The 21,014-nt window shown below is 43.3% G+C and overlaps 2 protein-coding genes across 2 annotated transcripts; one reads left to right on the top strand and one right to left on the bottom strand.

Annotated features, from left to right (window-relative positions):
- Nucleotides 1-1,833: 1,833 nt before the first annotated feature.
- Nucleotides 1,834-13,273, top strand: LOC138952178 (uncharacterized). The gene is made up of 2 exons (XM_070323777.1): nucleotides 1,834-3,592; nucleotides 10,995-13,273. The coding sequence occupies exons 1-2, from the start codon at nucleotides 2,023-2,025 to the stop codon at nucleotides 11,444-11,446; spliced, it is 2,022 nt and encodes a 673-aa protein (XP_070179878.1). The 5' UTR covers nucleotides 1,834-2,022; the 3' UTR covers nucleotides 11,447-13,273.
- A 309-nt stretch (nucleotides 13,274-13,582) lies between these two features.
- Nucleotides 13,583-19,195, bottom strand: LOC138952179 (2-succinylbenzoate--CoA ligase-like). The gene is made up of 3 exons (XM_070323778.1): nucleotides 19,119-19,195; nucleotides 16,614-17,892; nucleotides 13,583-15,134 (listed from the first exon to the last, which is right to left on the bottom strand). The coding sequence occupies exons 2-3, from the start codon at nucleotides 17,851-17,853 to the stop codon at nucleotides 14,671-14,673; spliced, it is 1,704 nt and encodes a 567-aa protein (XP_070179879.1). The 5' UTR covers nucleotides 17,854-17,892; nucleotides 19,119-19,195; the 3' UTR covers nucleotides 13,583-14,670.
- Between the last annotated feature and the right edge of the window lie 1,819 nt (nucleotides 19,196-21,014).

Here is a 21,014-nt window from a genome sequence, read left to right as displayed (position 1 = left end):
GACTGCCTTCACTGTTGACAGCGTGTGTTGTGAAACCCTAATTGATGTCGTAAAATATGCACAGAAATAGAACTCTTTTACTTAGTTACTTCCCTTGTTTATGTACGTGGTGTTGGTTTTTAGGCCGCCGCGTCACAGATCTCGCCGCCAGGTTGCGCTTCTGAACATTCTTTTTGTTTTCAACACCGGAGACAAACAGCAACCTGAAGTGCATTTACGCAATTTGGTTTAATTGAATACCATACTTGTGGTGAGTTTGTGAGCACATCGTGCCGTGTTCGTCTGGATAAGATTACAGTGGATTCTCCATATTTTTCAGATTCGTCAAATTTGCGAGAAACTCCCCCAAAACTGTATGATCAAAAGTGCCCCTTTAATTTTGACTGGTAACAATTAAATGACAGTTGAAGAAACTGCTTAGTTTTCATTATTATCTATACCTTGGCGACACTGACACACGGAAGACAACCTGTGTAAGACATCATCACGAGAGTTTGAAGCAGTTCAGCAAAAACTGCGGAGTAATCTGTGTTATTGGAGCAATTATGCATGCGAAGTGCAAGGACAAAAACAAGTGTAACAATGAATGCATCGGCATACTTTTTAGATCAGAGGTTCCTTTTTTGTCGAACACACACACACACACACACACACACACACACACACACACACACACACACACACACACACACACACACACACACACACACACACACACACACATACACACACATAAGCTAATAAACAGACGAACACACGCGCACACACACGCACACACACACACATACATACACACACACACACACGCACACACGCACGCACACACACGCACACACACACACACACGCACACACACACACACACACACACACGCACACACACACACACACACACACACACACACACACACACACACACACACACACACACACACACACTCACAGGCGAATAAATATCTGCACAGAGCTGCATTAAAATGTTTGTATCACACAAACCTTTTCCAAAGACTGACCTGTATAATCCAATCTCATCAAAGCCAATAACCCCCCCCCCCCTCCCCCCTCCCCCCTCCCTCTCCCAACTCCCCACCCCACCCTTCCTGCGTATCGTGGGCAAAGCGTCTGAGAAATGAGATGTGTGAAATGCAGGGCATGATGCCTTTCTGTGTGCAACTGACATCAACATTTGCAACGGTCTTTAAAGGCACAATCTTTCCCGTGTAAACAGCTCGACCCACCGCCCCAGATCCAGCCAGCCAGGCTGTTATGTGCGTCAAGACCATCCCTTCACTTGGTCATTTGATATTTGTTCATGAAACACTTTCGTAAATGCCATGGATGGCTATCAAATACTGTATTCATATCAAGAAATTTCAACTCGCAACAGCAAGCAGTCAGGGTGTTGATGTTTGGTAAATGTCCAAGTGGAGGGATGGCTGTATTCCATGTAAAGCCTGGCCACATTTGAGATTGTAAGCCGAGAGGGAATGTGCCTTTAATTGGGGACACATTTTAACTGTATAGATTGAAGCCGCGATAGTGTAAGATGTCAGACGATGTTTGCAGGTACACCATCATGAATGTAACTACTTGTTTACAGTCCCAAGTGTACTCACAGTCGTTGTAATTGGCTGTATTGTCATTAAATTAGGTCAGGAACTCTGTCTATCAGTGTCAGAGGGATGGTCGGGGGTGGGGGGGGGGGGGGTATGTGTGTGTGTGTGTGTGTGTGTGTGTGTGTGTGTGTGTGTGTGTGTATGTGTGTGTGTGTGTGTGGAGTTTTTAATGTTGAGAACTGTGTGTGTGTGTGTGTGTGTGGAGTTTTTAATGTTGAGAACTGTGTGTATGCGTCATTTTGACTGTGTCTGTGTCCTGGTGTCTCTGACTGCATTTATTCCTTTGACTCTGTTAGAAAGGAGCCAGTATCCTCCCATCACAGTAACCGTCTACTTGTCATTCTACTTTACTTCCAGGCAGAGCAACACTCCGACAACAAAAATCAGCTGTTAGTCTTCCCCGAACAATGCCTCAGTTCACACACCTACCGGAAGCCTTAGAGCACTGGACCGGGACACTGGGAGACGCCCCAGCCTTCATCTTTCGCCACAGTCGTCACGGGCGTCACGTGCTGACCTGGAACAAGCTGTACACGCTGTCAGGACGCTTCGCCGCCATTCTTAGAGAGCGGGCAGTGTCACGTGGCCACCTGGTGGTCAACACGCTGACCAACAGTCCCGAGAGAGTTGTGTCCGAGCTGGCCATCTTGATGAGCGGGGCAGCTTCCGTCAACGGTCAGTGTCTCTTGGCGGACGGTTCCGATCTGTTACGCACGTTACGTGTGTCACGGGCCGCCGCCATTCTTGTCGACCCTGATGTCCCTGACAGTCCCTGGAACGTTCTGAAACACCACGTCACTGTGGGTGATGACGACAATGTGACGTCAGAGTCCTTACCTGAACTCAAGAAGCTTTTTTTCGTGCGACGCGTGGAGGGGAAAGGACACGGCGATTTTTTCGGTCACCTGGAGACACTGAGTGACTGGTACCAAACTGATGAAATCACGCCTGATGAGACAGCAACCGTCTTCACGACGTCAGGAACCACGGGGTTCTCCAAGCTGGTGGTCTACACACACGGCAACCTGACGGGCTGGGGGCAGCATTCACGGGCGGAATCACAAGCTTTCTACCAACACGGTCACCTCGTGCTCAACATGGCCCCGCTAGGCTGGGCGGGGGGTTATATCGGCAACAGCATAGCCTCTGGATCCGTGCGCGTGCTGTGTGACGTTAGAGCTGCAGGGATTCCCAAAGACATGCCGAAGTTTATCTGGAGATGTCTTGTGGAGGAAAAATGCCGGAGGGCGGTTCTATCTCCTCTGCACCTCTCAGGCCTTGTGGAGATCGCAAAGCAGCACCGGCAGGGAGACGGAGCGAACACTGACACATCTGACACTGATACCGGGTTGAAAAACGACGAGTCTGATACACCTAAAACTGACACCAAAACTGCGCTGCCCCTCTACGATAGAAAAGAACCTGCATTCCAAGCTGAGGCTAAAGCTGACAAGAAGAACAACACGGTCAGTCTCACCAAAGAGACGGACACGACCCAGGAGCAGCAACTTGCAGCAAGCAAACTGGTCAGTGGAATTGAGAACAGCAGCTCAACGTCACGGGAACACGCTCAAAACCGAGACGATTCAACTAGACCTGATGTTAGCGAAGCGACAGCAGAAGGCAAATCCAGGTCCGATCCAACCCAAGGCGATTCAGGAAGCCAGACAAACCGAGGCGACACACCGCTGACCACTGCCAAGCTGGACATGATGGTGCTGGGTGGTCTCCCCGTCACACGCTCTATGGTCAAGATGGCGCTGGCCCTGTCCACTGTAGTGGTCGTGGTGTACGGGTCAACTGACGTCGGCTTCGTGTCGGCCCTAGTCGTGCAGGACTGGACAGACTACGTCGACCACGACACAGGGTCACTGGTGACCAACGTGCAGGTCAAGATTGTCAGTCAACAGGACGAGGACATCCAGCTTCCCGCTGACCAGCTGGGACTCATCCTGGTCAAGAAAAGTAGCTCCCCACGTGAGTTGGCCTGATGCTTTGTTGGTTTAAACAACTTTTTATTCATAAAAACACACATGATAATACAACAACATGCTTACAAAGGAGCACACCAAGTTTAAAACTTATAATAAGTGCTCACATAATCCTGCTTATGCTTTGTTAATCACTTTGGTCTCATTCTCCTGATTGGCATTATATTTCTGTTTTGTCACAAGTGAATGAAATACTATAAGTAGACATCACTGTTCATTGGCTCTATCGACGCCCGTTTTTAACCGCTTGCTTCCCTTTACATGATAAACCGTCCATAGATCGTCGTTCTCCCGAACTAACTCCTTAGTATGTCATCAAGAATAGGTAAATCCTCTCATGCAATGACGTCAGCGCCTTTCGGCGATTGGTCAATGCATTTCGTAGCAATAATGTCGGTTACGCTTGAAATTATCGCTACTTGATATTGCTTTCCAAACTTTTACGAAGTGACCGGGAGCATAGGGTCAGTTATTAACTGAACTTGCCTCGAACAGTGAGATAAAGAGAACAGTACACAAATACGAACGGAGAGACTCGGAAACTCGAATCGTCGCCACGCTCGAGAACTCAAGTGCAATATTTGAAGTTAAATTCTCCTTCGCCTACAGTGCTACAGAATAGCTCATATGGTAAAGCGCCCGATTATTCGCTAGTCCTTATTTTAGTGGTCCCGGGTTTGATCCGCTTCGACAGCAATTTTATTTTAATTTTTTTCTGAACTCGTAATTCTTGTATTTTATTCATTTGCTTCATTCCAAACCTTTTGGATGATGTAATGACTTGAAATAATCAAAAAGTTGCATAATTATTGAGTACTTCCAGCGGTACAATTTCCCCAGAATGTCCCATTATATTTGTTTTAATAACCTCGGCTTTGGTGAAAATGTAATGCCCTATAGGTAACACCGCGACTGTTATAATGATGAGAACAAGAAAACGTACAAATCACAAATACGAACGGGGAACCGACTAGTCGACAAATGCTCGATCGCAAACCCGGGCACGTGGAAGGTATGGTTGCAGTTCAAGTATTAATTTTCACACGTTTGGGTCGTGAGCCTCCGTGGCGGGGTGGTAATACGTTTGCCTGCAGAACCGGCGGTCTCGAGTTCGAGTCCCATATTTAAGGCATGTTTTGTCAAACAATTTTTTCTCAAATGTTCAACTTTGTCTTCTTTTCCTTACTCTATATGAGCCTGTGCCAAAACGTGGTCTGCCGAAAGAGCCGACATGTTCATGCATTACTGTTCATCAACCGCACTTTCAATCGCAAAAAGCACTGAACAGTTTGAAAGCATGTATGTTAAAGACATAGCAAAGACAGTTTCAGAAGCTTGCATGCATTACACCTACATGAAAAAAATAAAAATGTTAGCCGAAGCGAGCAAATCCGGCGACTTAATAGTGGGACATTCCGTACATGGTGTTTTGTTCGTCCGCGGTCCAGAAATCTCCGTCGGCAAGTTAGAAACAGTGCCCATAATATTGATAAATGTACCCTAAATTACCACGAAAAGATGATGTCTACGAAAAAAAAGATGTTTATTGGCAAAATATTTGACGTCAAAAACGTCCATAGCGATCGTAACTCCCTGTGTCTCCAGCGAACTCACGATACGTCCCTCGATTTTCGAATCTACGAACGTCATTATCGCAACCGAAAGTTGTAAGCAGCAGTAAATAAAAAGTTTTATTTGATTTGCAAACAATTGATTTAAAATAAAAGTATTTTAAGTAGTTTTGAGAAGTTTTTAGGTTGAATGCAATTTTCATGTCTTTTTGTTACGATCGCTCAATATTCAATAACTTATTTTAAATGACCGCGGAAGTATCGGGGCTGCTGTTATAAATAGCAAAAACGTTACACGCACGCAGTTGGACTCCATTTTGCTACACGGATGGCCGACTTTCGCAGGGAAGGTAAGTTTTCGTTTCATGTCTCCTGTTTGATGAGCGTTACGATCGACATAAAGTTACGATCGACTCAAAATTCTTCAAGTTTTTTACTTATTCGCTGTGTTATAGCTAGTAGCAAAGAATATGTTCTGGGTGATTCTTCCTTTCATATTTTAAGCATTTGTCTGGACTGAAAAAGTTCGTTCAGTTTGGGTCTTCGTTACGATCGATCCATATTCTGTGATGTCTTTGTTACGATCGACTGAACATTTTCACGGTTAGCAATAGCAACAGCAAACAATGGTTCCGCTTGGATTAGCAAGTAATGTATGAGTTTTCGGACTTGTTTTTACATTTAGTCAAGTTTTGACTAAATGTTTTAACATAGAGGGGGAATCGAAACGAGGGTCGTGGTGTATGTGTGTGTGTGAGTGTGTGCGTGCGTGCGTGTGTGTGTGCGTGCGTGTAGAGCGATTCAAACCAAACTACTGGAACGATCTTTATGAAATTTTACATGAACGTTCCTGGGAATGATATCCCCGAACGTTTTTTTCTTTTTTTCGATAAATACCTTTGATGACGTCATATCCGGATTTTTGTAAAAGTTGAGGCGGCACTGTCACACCCTCATTTTTCAATCAAATTGATTGAAATTTTGGCCAGGCAATCTTCGACGAAGGCCGGACTTCGGTATTGCATTTCAGCTTGGTGGCTTAAAAATTAATTAATGACTTTGGTCATTAAAAATCTGAAAATTGTAAAAACAACAATTTTTTTTATAAAACGATCCAAATTTACGTTCATCTTATTCTTCATCATTTTCTGATTCTAAAAACATATAAATATGTTATATTTAGATTAAAAACAAGCTCTGAAAATTAAAAATATAAAAATTATAATCAAAATTAAATTGTCGAAATCAATTTAAAAACACTTTCATCTTATTCCTTGTCGGTTCCTAATTCCAAAAACATATAGATATGATATGTTTGGATTAAAAACACGCTCAGAAAGTTAAAACAAAGAGAGGTACAGAAAAGCGTGCTATCCTTCTTAGCGCAACTACTACCCCGCTCTTCTTGTCAATTTCCCTGCCTTTGTCATGAGCGGTGGACTGACGATGCTACGAGTATACGGTCTTGCTGAAAAATTGCATTGCGTTCAGTTTCATTCTGTGAGTTCGACAGCTACTTGACTAAATGTTGTATTTTCGCCTTAAGCGACTTGTTCTTGGTTTGGTTGTGAAATATTTTTCGAGAAGGCCACTCGGGGATCTTCTTGCGTCAATCGTAACGCAAGACATGTAACTCTCACTGTGTCTCGGTTACGAATGACACAAAGTATTTTTGGACAGCTATGCATTTACATACGTATGCCTTTCTTTTCTATTTAAGGTCTGCGTTTTACTTTTAACTTTTGGAATTGAGAGTTTAGGGTTGTGGTTTTTTTTTGTTTAATGTTTGTAGCTTTGATTTACGAGGAATGCATGTCGACCGTAACTTTTCTTGGGAAGGACACAGTATTGTTTTATGTCCTTTGTTACTTGTTTTTTTAGTTACCTCAATTACCAGCCTTGTAAATAAATGACTCTGCAGATGAAAGCATATTAATTTATGGTGATTGTGTCAACTTAGACACATCTCTTTGTAGGAAATCCAGTACAGTCTTAGTTCTTAGGACTGATGTTAGAAGTGGTATTGTTGCTCTTAGAAGTGAAATGTTACATTTAATCTGGGAGAGGTAGAAGAGACAGGGGTCAGTGCTGTAGAAACTGCACTTGAACATGTCATGAAATTCTAGATGTGCTGTGGGCAAATATTTTTCTGTCTTGTACTTGAGCCTCATTTCTTTGTCGTGATTGTAAGGTCTGCGACTGCAAGTCAGATTGTCACCCCAGGCTGAACGAGTCCGGAAGCAGAACAGCGAGCGATCCAAAGAGTACAGACAACGGCTAAAGCTGGACCCTGAACGCTACGATGTCTGCCATGAACGAACTTTGGAGAGGAACAGAAGACATGCTATTCTTACACAAACACGTTTGCACCCACGCGTATGGCTTTGCTTGCAAAGTACACCAACTTTTTGAAAAATACACTCAACGTTTTGGGAAAGTACTCTTGCCTCGGGTTTAGTGTAAACAGGTCTGCATCTGGTTTGGTCTGACTCCCTTCTGACAGTGACAGTCTGGCAAGTTTGCTGATCATGCATAGCCCGAGTAGATTAATTTATTTGATGGGGGAAGCCAATTTTACGAACTTTGCAGTTATCATTATCATATTATTTTACATGTAGGCATTGGCAGCTAAAGCTATGTGTGAAAGCTGATCTGTGATTTTCTCTAGTCTTGTACATTGTGGTACTTTGAATGCTTGTGTGTATTTATTGGTAGAGGTGCACATTTTTTTTAAATCTCTGATTACCAATTTGTGATTGATCAAGTCTTGTATTTACCTTTGTAGGGTGCTAGTGTGCCATGTGTTTCTTTGATTATGTGCATGACTATTTGAGAGTGCAAGTGACACTTAATGTGTGGATGTGGAGGATATTCATGAGATTGACATTTCCCTTGGGCGTTTGTAATTTTACCTTGTTTTCTCCATGAACTTGCGTTTTAATTTTTCATTTTTATTTAACCAGTTTTGAGTGCAAAATTGTTTGTTTAATGACTTTTGACTCGTTCAGACTGGAATGTAATGTTCACGAACATTAACTGCAGGAACTTTCTGTATAAGCTGATGGTGTAAATATAACACTATTTGGGAATGTTTTGGTTAGTTTTCTGTTGTGGTTTTGAGATTCTTGCCATCCATTTTCCAATGAATTTGTACATTTGAAGACATCTTATCCTTATTTTGCACTTCCTGCATGTAACACCTGGCATTTTGGCATTTCTTATTCTCTTGTCACATTACAGTGTGTGTTCCTGACTTTGTGTGTCAACCGGAACATGAGACACAGTGCCATTTTCATGTCTTCCTTGACCCCGTTACAGTTGACACAGCAGGGACTAGTTTTTCTACTTTGCTTTCTTTTTCATGTGATTTTGAGGTTTGTTTGAGTTGCAAATGATGGTTTTAATAAAATATTCTAGTCTTTGAAACATCTTCTCTGTTTTTAATTTTTTTTACAGGATTTCTTGTGACTGGAGTGTGTCAACTGTAACTCAGGACACAGTGATGGGTGTCTTATTTTTCAAAATACAAGGTCCATTTTAGAAGTTCCTCAATGAATCTCTTTTGGGATGTAAATCTTACTTGCTGAGTAAATTTGAAGCAAATCAGTTAAGAACTTATAAAGATACTTATGAAAATGCTGTGTCTCGCGTTATAGTTGACACACAGCTATGTTGATGCGTTTTTTTGTTTTTTCGCAAAAAGTAAAGCCCAAGTTATCTTTTTGGTTATGGAAATAGTTACACTATACAAAGTCAATTAGTGTATAAAGATAAGACAGTATTATTTCCAGTTTGGTTTTCAACCCCAAATGTCCCATTTTGGCAAGCACGTTTTGGCACAGGCTCATATACTTGTATTTTTATATTTAGTCAAGTTTTGACTAAATATTTTAACATCGAGGGGGAATCGAAACGAGGGTCGTGGTGTATGTGCGTGTGTCTGTGTGTCTGTGTGTGTGTGTGTGTGTGTGTGTAGAGCGATTCAGACTAAACTACTGGACCGATCTTTATGAAATTTGACATGAGAGTTCCTGGGTATGAAATCCCCGAACGTTTTTTTCATTTTTTGGATAAATGTCTTTGATGACGTCATATCCGGCTTTTCGTGAAAGTTGAGGCGGCACTGTCACGCCCTCATTTTTCAACCAAATTGGTTGAAATTTTGGTCAAGTAATCTTCGACGAAGCCCGGACTTCGGTATTGCATTTCAGCGTGGTGGCTTAAAAATTAATTAATGACTTTGGTCATTAAAAATCGGAAAATTGTAAAAAAAAATAAAAATTTATAAAACGATCCAAATTTACGTTTATCTTATTCTCCATCATTTGCTGATTCCAAAAACATATAAATATGTTATATTCGGATTAAAAACAAGCTCTGAAAATTAAATATATAAAAATTATGATCAAAATTAAATTGTCCAAATCAATTTAAAAACACTTTCATCTTATTCCTTGTCGGTTCCTGATTCCAAAAACATATAGATATGATATGTTTGGATTAAAAACACGCTCAGAAAGTTAAAACAAAGAGAGGTACAGAAAAGCGTGCTATCCTTCTTAGCGCAACTACTACCCCGCTCTTCTTGTCAATTTCACTGCCTTTGCCATGAGCGGTGGACTGACGATGCTACGAGTATACGGTCTTGCTGAAAAATGGCATTGCGTTCAGTTTCATTCTGTGAGTTCGACAGCTACTTGACTAAATATTGTATTTTCGCCTTACGCGACTTGTTTTCTTTTTGATTTATCTCAAAGGTTTTGAGTCGTGTATTGAAAATCGAATATAGTGCGTGAGTGCCCTTGGGCAGCTTTCCCACAATCCCGTATTCTATTTTTATTACGGGATATCCCCAAGGAAAGGTCAAAGGGCATATGTATCATCGCGTGTCGACTGCTGGTAATAGTAGTAAAGTACTTTTAGTATAATAGACTTCTGGTCTTGTCTAAAACTTGTCTTGAGGAACAAAGCTTCTCGCGCTTCCCTGCAACGACCCCCTCAGGCTTTCAGCCATGCTTCAGTCGTCTATCCATTGAGTCGAATACTGCAAGTTTGCTAAGTATTGATTTTGAAAATGTTCCTAGTAAGACGATACGTGGCATAATAGAATAACTAATGTTTCAAAATGCATGTGTTAACACAAAGCTCTACAAGTTTGAAGGCAATGCGTGAATGTATTACGGAAATGTAGCGTTTTCTGTAACACTAACCACTAAAACGGCTTCAAAAGGCGAATCAGAATCTGAAATGGCTTCTGAGAGTGACTCCTACACCGTTCGGCTCGCCATCGCGTCATTGTTTGACAAGATACATGTGCAACATTGACTGCCCTTTACTTTTATCTATTCTTATTTTTGGTCGAATTTAACGAAGGAACCTTTCTTTTATAAATGCGATTTTGTTTTGGTGACTGTAGATTGCACCTTATCACTTTAAGGGCAACTACTCTTGCATGACTGTTGCATGGAAGGGAACGCACTCTGCTGGAATACAAATGGCTGAAAGCATCACTGTGTTCCACGTGTCTTCTTTCTAGACCTAAAGTGTCCTTTACTTCAACTGTCTTGTCTGTTCGATTGTACAGACACTTACTCCTGTAAAATCACTCTGTTCACTAAATATGGAAAGGGATTGAATGCCTTTCTGGTCATACAGCGGATTTTGCAATAAACGGTCTCATCACAAAGATCTACACTCAAACGCTTTTTTATGACGGTCAGTATAGAATTCTGTATTAACGGTGCCTGAATGTCAGTGTGTTTGTGTGCCTGTTTTTGTGTGTTTGTGGTTTTCAGTTATGAATCGTTGTCTGTCCAGGTTTATTGAACGACCCCGAGGCCAGCGCGGCCATGCTGACCAGTGACGGCTTTATCCGTACCGGTGACGTAGGTCGTCTGGACCAGCGTGGTCACCTCATCGTGGAGGGAAGGGGCAGTGACGCCATCATGAGAGGTCTTTACATCTTCTATCCCTCTTGGCTGGAAACACGCGTTTGCGCATGTCCGGGAGTTCGACACGTCATTATCGTGGGAGTTCCTGACCCCGACGTCAACGAAGAGCTGTGCGCATGCGTGGTGCTGGAGTCTGATGACGTCACAATGAAGGAGGTGCGGGAGTTTGTGGAACGGGACATCGTGGTGAAAGAGGATGACCCGCTGTCACCACGGCCCCGCTACTACCTGAGGTTCGAATCTTTTCCAGTGACCAGCACCGACAAACCGAGACGCAAAGCGATCAAGGAACAGGCCACACAGATGCTGGGACTCTGAGGTAGCTAGTTAGTTATCACGATGGCTGGTAAAACACTAGTATGCGTCTCTACCTTGACCTGAGCTCTACCCAGGAATGCCTTGTTAGCTACAGCTATCCAAGATGCCAACTACAACTAGTAGGATTCTCTCAAATAAGCGAGAGCTCTATCACAACTTTTATTTATTTTAACACAACTATGCTAAGTGTCTTTACTCCGAGTTGGAGCTATATTCAAGATGCTTTATGGCAAATCCTGGGACTTCATTTTTACTGTAAGCTAAAGCGAGTGAGAGAGAGAGAGAGAGAGAGAGAGAGAGAGAGAGAGAGAGAGAGAGAGAGAGAGAGAGAGAGAGAGAGAGAGAGAGAGAGAGAGAGAGAGAGAGAGTTTTGTAACACATGATATCATAATGTATCATGATTTGATTGTACTCTTAATTTGTGTGGTGAACTGTGCAATCATGATTAGTAAACATGTTCTCGTCATATACTGAACTCTAATGGTATAACCTTTCCCGTGTTATGTTGACATCACATGTTACACCTGTCGTCTGCATTTAGTACGCTTGCGTCCCCTTGTTTCTCCGGCCATGTTGTGTTGTGTATTGTGTATAATCGACATAATCAATTTGTCCATGTCCATCCAAGATGCCTGATTATAAATGTAAGGATTCTCACTGGAGCTTTATTCAAGATGTATCATAACACATGCTAAGATGTTCTACCCTCAGTTAGAGCTATACTCAAGTGGCCTAATAGCACACGCTAGGGTTATGTATTTGTGGCTGAGATCTGATAACACGTGCTTGGACTTTTTAACGTTAGTTAGAGTTATATTAATGTTGCCTAATAGCACAAGCTAGGACTTTCTAACGTTAGTTAGAATTATATTCATGTTGCCTAATAGCACATGCTAGGGAACACAGGGTTCTCCATTTGTGGCCGAGATCTAATAACACATGCTAGGACTTTCCATAGTTAGCTAGTTCGTTAGCTAGAAATGTGTCCTTATTGCCTTATAACGCATGCTAACGTTCTCTAATCGTAGCTAGAGCTCTATTTCTAATCGCCTTATAACACATACTTATTCTTCTTTGCATGGATACTCATTCTGCCTTTCTGAGCCCTTTAACTAAGCTTACATGATAGGTACAGCTAACGAAGTGGGAACTGGTATTTACTTTGACGATCAATGAAGTGTTGATTGAAAAAACAAGAAAAAAACCATATATATATAATTGTGTTAGTTCAATTTGCATGACTGATATTTTGACGTGATTAAAAACATGTGTATTGAGTGATACTGAGGACGGGGCTGCGTGAGATCCACCTATGAACTATCCAATGAGATCCGAATTTTAGGTTTAAACTCACTGACACACACACACACACACACACACACACACACACACACACACACACTACTCGCGCACATACACGCACACCAACAGACCCATACGCACAGTGACACATGTGAATACAAGTAACGAGAGTCAAACAGAGACAAACAGAAAAACGCACACACACGCACGTACACACACACATACACCCACATGCGCGCACACAACAAAAGCTGATGCACCATGATCTGCAAGTATTATCAGGACCAACTGGCGCTAACGTAGGCTTGCATGCTCGTGGTAAGGCGTCCGCCCCGTGATCGGGAGGTCGTGGGTTCCTGGCCGGGTCATACCTAAGACTTTAAAATTGGCAATCTAGTGGCTGCTCCGCCTGGCGTCTGGCATTATGGGGTTAGTGCTAGGACTGGTTGGTCCGGTGTCAGAATAATGTGACTGGGTGAGACATGAAGCCTGTGCTGCGACTTCTGTCTTGTGTGTGGCGCACGTTATATGTCAAAGCAGCACCGCCCTGATATGGCTCTTCGTGGTCGGCTGGGCGTTAAGCAAAGAGAAAAAAAAATTTAAAAAAATGCTCGTCTACATAACACGCACATACACACACATAGTACAATCAGTGCAAATCACAACAACAGATAATTTCGTTCATATTGTATTTCTATGAGATATATTTCTTGGATAAAAGCATCCTTCATTCCGAAAATGTACCTTTTTACCAAAGCAAATAAAAACCAGTTCTACATAAAAGTTAACATGGCATTGGAATAATTCGGATTGTGTTCTGATTACGTGTGCAAATGTACGTGTGTGTGTGTGTGTGTGTGTGTGTGTGTGTGTGTGTGTGTGTGTGTGTGTGTGTGTGTGTGTGTGTTCATAAGAGAGAGAGAGAGAGAGAGAGAGAGAGAGAAGTCGGAAGTAGGAAATTGTATTTGTTAGGCCTCCGGCCCATAACAAGACTGGTGACACATAATACAAGCGAACAAAGTTTAAACGAAGCAACCTTATGGACCTGCAGCTTGCAACTGTGCATTTTCCAGAAAATCATGGCGAAATCGTATAGCTTTGTAAATATACGTTGCTAACTGTCTTACCACTTGGCCATTTGTAGAGGATACTAATTGGCACATTCTAAACATGGATGGGTTCCGATAATACTTTGAGGCTATTAATTCAACTCTGATCTCATTATATGCGGGACAAACAAGTAAAAAATGAACTTCCGTCTCAAGTGTATCATCTGAGCACAAAGGGCAAAGTCTGTCTACGTTATTCACATTGGGTTTATACTGTAAATAGTGGTTATTTAAGGGTGACATACCAAATCTGAAACGTGCTAACATTCTCCTCAAATGAACATTTCTTATCTGATACAAATAACCACTCATACACAAGGACTGCTTAAATAACGAATACACATGATAAAACACGTGTGATTCAAGGGAACTATGCCAATCCTGTCTAAAGCAATCGACAAGTCGTTGGCGAAATTCTCTTACAAACGTGGAAATATCACCAACACCTTGTGCTTCCCACACTTCACCAAATCCATACTTGTACAAAACATCAGGAGCATTAGCCGCGTAATCAAATATACACAGTCTCGTTTTCCAACATCAACGTTATTTGCAGCAATCTCAAAATCAAAGTGCACAATGGTCTTTTTCAACTTTCACAACATGATAGTAATTTCAAAATCTAATCTAATATTCAAAGATTTACAACATTGTATTAATCACGAAATCGAATGGTCACCACTCGGTTTTCGTCAGCGAGTGGCATCAAAACGCTTGTCATGCAAATGGGCCTGTGCGTCTTCAGTACTAACAGTCCCATAAGACAGTGGGCTTTCTGCTTGCCAATCTGCAAAACGCACATCAAAGATTGACTTAGCTCCCCTCGACCAGCCCCAGCATGTGTGCTGCCTGTTTCTTGATCACCTTGCGGTTTGGTTTGTCTGTGCTGGTTCGAGGAAAAGATTCGAACCTCAGGTAGTAGCGGGGCCGTGGCGACAGCGGGTCATCCTCTTTCACCACGATGTCCCGTTCCACGAACTCTCGCACCTCCTTCAGAGTGACGTCATCAGACTCCAGCACCACGCATGCGCACAACTCCTCGATGACGTCGGGGTCAGGAACGCCAACGATAACGACGTGACGAACTCCTGGGCATGCGCAGATGCGTGTTTCCAGCCAGGCGGGATAGAAGATGTAGTGACCTCTCATGATGGCGTCACTGCCCCTACCCTCCACGATGAGGTGACCACGCTGGTCCAGACGACCCACGTCACCGGTACGGATAAAGCCGTCACTGGTCAGTATGGCCGCGCTGGCCTCGGGGTCGTTCAGGTAACCTGGAGAAGATAGGAGGAGGAGGGGGCAGGTGGGGTGGGATCATTTTGAAATGGTAGCATGGGCAGCGTTTGATCAAAGATAAGGCGGCGTTATTTTGAACTCAGACAAAAGTCTTATACAACTGAAATATAAACCAATGAAATATAATCATAACTGGACAGAGCGACGATTTTATGAATACAAATCCCCCCCCCCCCCCCCCCCCCCCCCACAAAAAAAGGAGTTTTCCCAAAGCCAATGGTAAAAACAATATATTATACAGCAAAGAAGAAAAGGCAAAGTGGCGTAGGAAAACCTGTTATACGAGGTTTTGGGGCTTGTCGTCAGAACAGCTTTTCTGTTGGTCCGAGGGGGAGCATATCGTCTTCTTTTTCATCATTATCGGCCGAGGCCGCTAGGCCGAGGTCGCTCACTATGTAACAGAAGGCAGTATATATGCTCCCCGAGGACCAACACAAAAATGCTGGTCTGGCCACAAGCCATCAAACATCGTTTTTGTCATCATTTTGGTAGTGCTAAAAACTATGCACAATGATTGACAGGGAGCAAGACTTTTAGAATGCAATTCAGGGCCCAAAAGCGCGTCAGAAGTTCAAGCTATCGCGTCATATTTGTATGTGATATCAAACGTAAACTTTGAGTCGCTTTTCTGCGAGTGTTAACATTCACAGAGCTCAGCTGCTAGCCTATCATATTTGCTAGGTCAGTCACTTTTAAGCATGTACCTTTTCTTTTAATTTTGTTCGACTTTTCTCTGCACAATTTGCGATTGCACAGCTTAGGTTCAAATTGACCATGAGTCGTCGCGGTAATTTTCAACATTGATTGGGTCTTTAAGAGCGAATGTTTACAGTCGTTGTCCTCGGAAACACAACCCACAAAGCTGCGATGGTTCGACCTAAAGAGACTGATTGGCCTTTACTTTGACAATCAACGTTTCACCTCGAACCCATTTATTACCTTGATTTGTCACATATGAACAGTGTGTTTTGTTACCCAGCTGGTCATGAATGAAAACTCGTGACAGTGATGACAAATACCGATGTCACCAAGGCCACAAAAAAATAGGTGTGGTTAAGGTAACATAGCCACACAAAAAATAGGGTAGGAAGGTAGGCAATCCCCTTTTTTTTTAAACTTTTTTTTCTAATGTGTACAAATTAAACCTACTTGACTTCATTGCGTTTTCTGCACTCGGTTTTTGTTTTTGTTTTGACAAATGTAATAAAAAGTTATAGGGTCGGCCCCTAAAAATAGGGTAGGTCGGGTTACCGTAACACACCTATTTTTTCTTTAGGCCCAAATGACAAAAGTCAGATAGGCATTCAGGACGAAGAATTATGTCAATCTCTTTCCCGTTCAAGATCAATCCCCACTTGATTTATAGTAAACGTTACCTGACTTGATTTATAGTAAACGTTACCTGACAGGTATATATATCCCCTTTGTAGTTAAGATTAACCCAACAGTAAACTTACGCGGGAAGACCGGTCTCTTGACCAGGATGAGTCCCAGCTGGTCAACGGGAAGCTGGATGTCCTCGTCCTGCTGACTGACAATCTTGACCTGCACGTTGGTCAGTGGCGGCCCCGTGTCGTGGTCCACGTAGTCCGTCCAGTCCTGCACCACCATCCCCGACAGCATGCCAAAGTCCGTCGCTGCGTACATTATGGCAACGGAGCTGGACACGGCCAGAGCTGCTTTGACCAGCGGTCGAGTAACGGGAAAGCCAGCCAATACGAACGTGCCAAGTGTGTGTTTGGCTCTGGCTGCACTATCGCTGCTTCTCTCAAACTCTGCCTCCGATGGTGCTCGTTGAGAATCTCCACGCTGATTGGCCAGCTCCGCGACCTGCGCGAGATACTTGGGCGAGAAGTAGGTCACCCTGCACTTCTCCTGCACGAGACTATCCCAAACAAACTCGGGCATGTCTTCGGGAATCCCCGCAGCCCTGACATCACACAGCACGCGCGTTGAGCCGCGAACTATAGTACCACCAAGGAAACCCCCAATCCAGCCCAATGGTGCAATGTTGAAAACTGTTTCCTGTTTGGGTAAAAAGGACTTGGTGGTATCATCCGTGGACTCAACGTACGTCATGTAGGTACCGTGAGTGTAGACCAGCAGCTTAGAGAATCCTGTGGTTCCTGACGTAGTGAACACCATCATTGCGTCATCGGGTGTGACGTCATCAGCTAGGTACCAATCAGTGCATGTCTCCAGATGACCGAAGAGATCTCCTTTCCCCTTCCCCTCCAGGCGTCGAATGAAGAAAGCTTTCCTCAGGTCAGGCAAGGACTCTGACGTCACAGTGTCGTCATCACCCACAGTGACGTGGTGTTTCAGGACGTTCCAGGGACTGTCAGGGACATCAGGGTCGACAAGAATGGCGGCAGCCCGTGACACACGTAACGTGCGTAACAGATCGGAACCGTCCGCCAAGAGACACTGACCGTTGACGGAAGCTGCCCCGCTCATCAAGATGGCCAGCTCGGACACAACTCTCTCGGGACTGTTGGTCAGCGTGTTGACCACCAGGTGGCCACGTGACACTGCCCGCTCTCTGAGAATGGCGGCGAAGCGCCCTGACAGCGTGTACAGCTTGTTCCAGGTCAGCACGTGACGCCCGTGACGACTGTGGCGAAAGATGAAGGCTGGGGCGTCTCCCAGTGTCCTGGTCCAGTACTGCAGAGCCTCCAGCAGAGTTTTCTCGGGCATGATGACAGGACTGTACGGATGATCGCTTCAGTCGTACAGCTGTAAGACAAAACTCGAGTTGTTTAGTAAACACATGTGACATGTGCCAAACTGGTTCCGATTTAGCTGTATAGATTTGTTTACTGATTTTAACGTAGGAACCTTGCTTCTGTACATTTGATTCTAGGAGTGTCTGTGTTGTAGATTTCACTGCACGTACACAACCTCCAAAACGTGTTTCAAATCACCCCTCCCAAATTGTCAACGACGCGAACGCAATCCTGTCCCAAAACTTAGCTGCCAGTGCTGTTTTCACGTCACCGGTGATCTGGAGGGAAGGTGGGTGTTTTTAGATACTCGGACATTCAGACAGTCCAAAACGTAAAAATCTGGAGGGTTTAGATTAGGTAAGTATTGCTACCTCTCCGATTGTAAGCCCTAATATCTCACAAGGGAAAAAAAGAAAAAAAAGTATTGCTACCTCTCAATGTCAAACCTCGTACTTTAAGTTGATCCCTGATGTTGGATCATGTCTTTAAAAGTGTACAAACGTCAGCCGATTTGTCCCATAAACGTGCCACTTTGTGGACTAGTCAGGCATAACCTGAAATAATGTGTATCAAATATGAAGTAATTCGTTAAACAGATGTTGATGTGCGCTGCATTCAATCAATCAATCAATCAATGAGTCTTATATCGCGCATATTCCGTGGGTACAGTTCTAGGCGCTCTGCAGTGATGCCGTGTGAGATGAAATTGTATACGTTTGCAGCCATTTCGGCGCATATTTACCTTTCACGGCCTATTATTCCAAGTCACACGGGTATAGGTAGACAATTATTAACTCTGCCTAAGCAATTTTGCCAGGAAAGACCCTTTTGTCAATCGTGGGATCTTTAACGTGCACACCCAATGTAGTGTACACGGGGGGAGGTTCGGACACCAAAGAGAGTCTGCACACAAAGTTGACTCTGTGAAATAAATTTCCGCCGAACCTGGGATCGAACTCACGCTGACAGCGGCCAACTGAATACAAATCCAGCGCGCTACCGACTGAGCTATATCCCCGCCCATTGTAGCATTTGTGTGGGCTGCATACTTATTGTGTCACCCTGTATGACGAGTAGTATAGAATCACACAAGAGATGGAATTTAAAAATTACGTTTAAAACATACAGACTACTAAAGGACTACACACAATAATAACAATCACAAACACACTAAATTCATCATTGAGTCATATTTCGCTCTCAGAAGAGACACTATTTACAAAAAGCGGTACATACCCACTGGCGTTCATGTAGAGAAGAGCGCTAAGGCAGAGCGTGGCGTATGTCAACCTCTGCATGTCAATTAAGTTTTGTCACATCGCATGGAGTGAGACGTTATCGGACATTTATCACACTCATTAAGCGATATTTCTTTCTTTATTTATTTGGTGTTTAACGTCGTTTTCAACCACGAAGGTTATATCGCGACGGATTAAGCGATCAGACCTGTATATTTTATATCGTGTCCCTCTTTCCCTTTTGAGATTGTCATAAAAGAGGACCGAAGTGAATAATCCATTTTAACAGACGCTATTGGCAAATCACGAGCGAGACGTGTGTCTGAAACACGTGGACAAGGAGCACGTGTGTCTGAAACACGTGGACAAGGAGCACGTGTGGAAAGATGGCTTCAATAAAAGCAAGAGTATTCATTCTTTCACACCCAAGGCAAACCCAACAGAGTATGTCCGGAGTTTTTCTATATTAGCGCAGGAAATGTTCCTTGGACGTCTTAGGGCTAACCTCGGTAGAAATCATTATGTAAAACGACTCGTTCACGACTAAATCTACAATTCTTCTTCTTCTTCGTGCATAGACTGAAACTCCCATGTTCACTAATGTTTTTTCGCACGAGTGGGTTTTTACGTGTATGACCGTTTTTACTCCGCCATTCAGGCAGCCATACGACGCTTTCGGGGCAAAAATTAAATTGTCAGAGTCGTGGAGAACTGTTGAGTAATTGATTGCAGGAGCGTCTGAGCCGCGGCACAAAGAATGTCTCGGAGTCTTCTTTAAAAGAAGAAGACTTTTGAAACTAATGTGCCGAACGATGAACCCTAAATGGTGTGTGCGTTCTTTAATTCGTGCACCTGTCTATAAAGAGGTCAAAGCGATAACAATTCAACGGAGGCTTCGTGTCCCGCATGCGTCCTACACAATTAGGATGATACCTGTACGATACCGGAACGGCCGCAGACCTATAAAGTTCAACTACCTCCACCACATGACCCCCCCCCCCCCCACCCCCCAACCACCACCACCACCCCTCCATCACAATTACACCAACATTACAGCCACCATCATTCAGAAAAGTAGCCTCCCGCCACCACGACAACCACCCCACGACCATCGCCATGAACACCACCAACGCCACCACCTCAGTCTACACAGCCACAAACCATTTCATCGCGAGTATCACTTCTTAGCAGAACGATAAAGTGCCTCTGTTTATTATCATTTTCATTCCTTATTGTCATATTGCTGGGAAATTCGGGTCACTTCCTCCCAATGAAAAGCTAGCAGCAACAGAGTCGCGCTACCCATGTATTTGCATGTTTAGGTGTAATGAATCACCTGCTTTTCAGGAAGAATGACCGAGATATTTTCCGTGACATGCGGGTAGGACATGGATACCGTCGCAAAGTCTGCAATAGCCTGCGAGGATTCGAACCCGTGACACGTGGATCCTGAGCTCCATCAATTTAGCTTTGTTTGTTTAGTTGTGTATTTCTTCGAAGAAATAATTGACTTACTTTTTTAAGCGTGTTGGTGTTTGTTTTCTGAGAGGAAAGTGACAAGATTTATGTCTTCATTTTAGAAAATTAGGTGACCCGCACATTGGCCATGCAATTTTAAGCTGAACAAAAAATATTACTTGAATAAAACTTAACGAAGTGTGCGCCCGCTATGTTTCAAATTTAGATATTACGATTAAAAAGAGTTGGAATTATATTGTGTGCTCAAATGTTTAGATTCAAGAAAAAATAACGCTAATTTGCAATTAAGTTGCACAATTAAACATAAAATTAAGAGAAAGATGCAGCTGGGTATCTATATATATATACGACTTGTGTCTGTGTGTGTGTGTCTGTGTGTGTGTGTGTGTGTGTGTGTGTGTGTGTGTGTGTGTGT

The sequence above is a fragment of the Littorina saxatilis genome, linkage group LG17, assembly GCF_037325665.1.
Source record: "Littorina saxatilis isolate snail1 linkage group LG17, US_GU_Lsax_2.0, whole genome shotgun sequence".
Taxonomy (NCBI): Eukaryota; Metazoa; Mollusca; class Gastropoda; order Littorinimorpha; family Littorinidae; genus Littorina; species Littorina saxatilis.
This window is presented reverse-complemented; position numbering and strand designations above follow the sequence as displayed.

What these genes read in the sequence shown, in the direction of transcription:
- LOC138952178 (XM_070323777.1), top strand. Translation starts at nt 2,023, where the DNA reads ATGCCTCAGTTCACACACCTACCGGAAGCCTTAGAGCACTGGACCGGG. An exon ending in CAAGAAAAGTAGCTCCCCAC is followed by an intron (nt 3,593 to 10,994) that starts GTGAGTTGGCCT and finishes TTGTCTGTCCAG; the next exon opens with GTTTATTGAACGACCCCGAG.
- LOC138952179 (XM_070323778.1), bottom strand. Translation starts at nt 17,853, where the DNA reads ATGCCCGAGAAAACTCTGCTGGAGGCTCTGCAGTACTGGACCAGGACA. An exon ending in CAAGAGACCGGTCTTCCCGC is followed by an intron (nt 15,135 to 16,613) that starts GTAAGTTTACTG and finishes TATCTTCTCCAG; the next exon opens with GTTACCTGAACGACCCCGAG.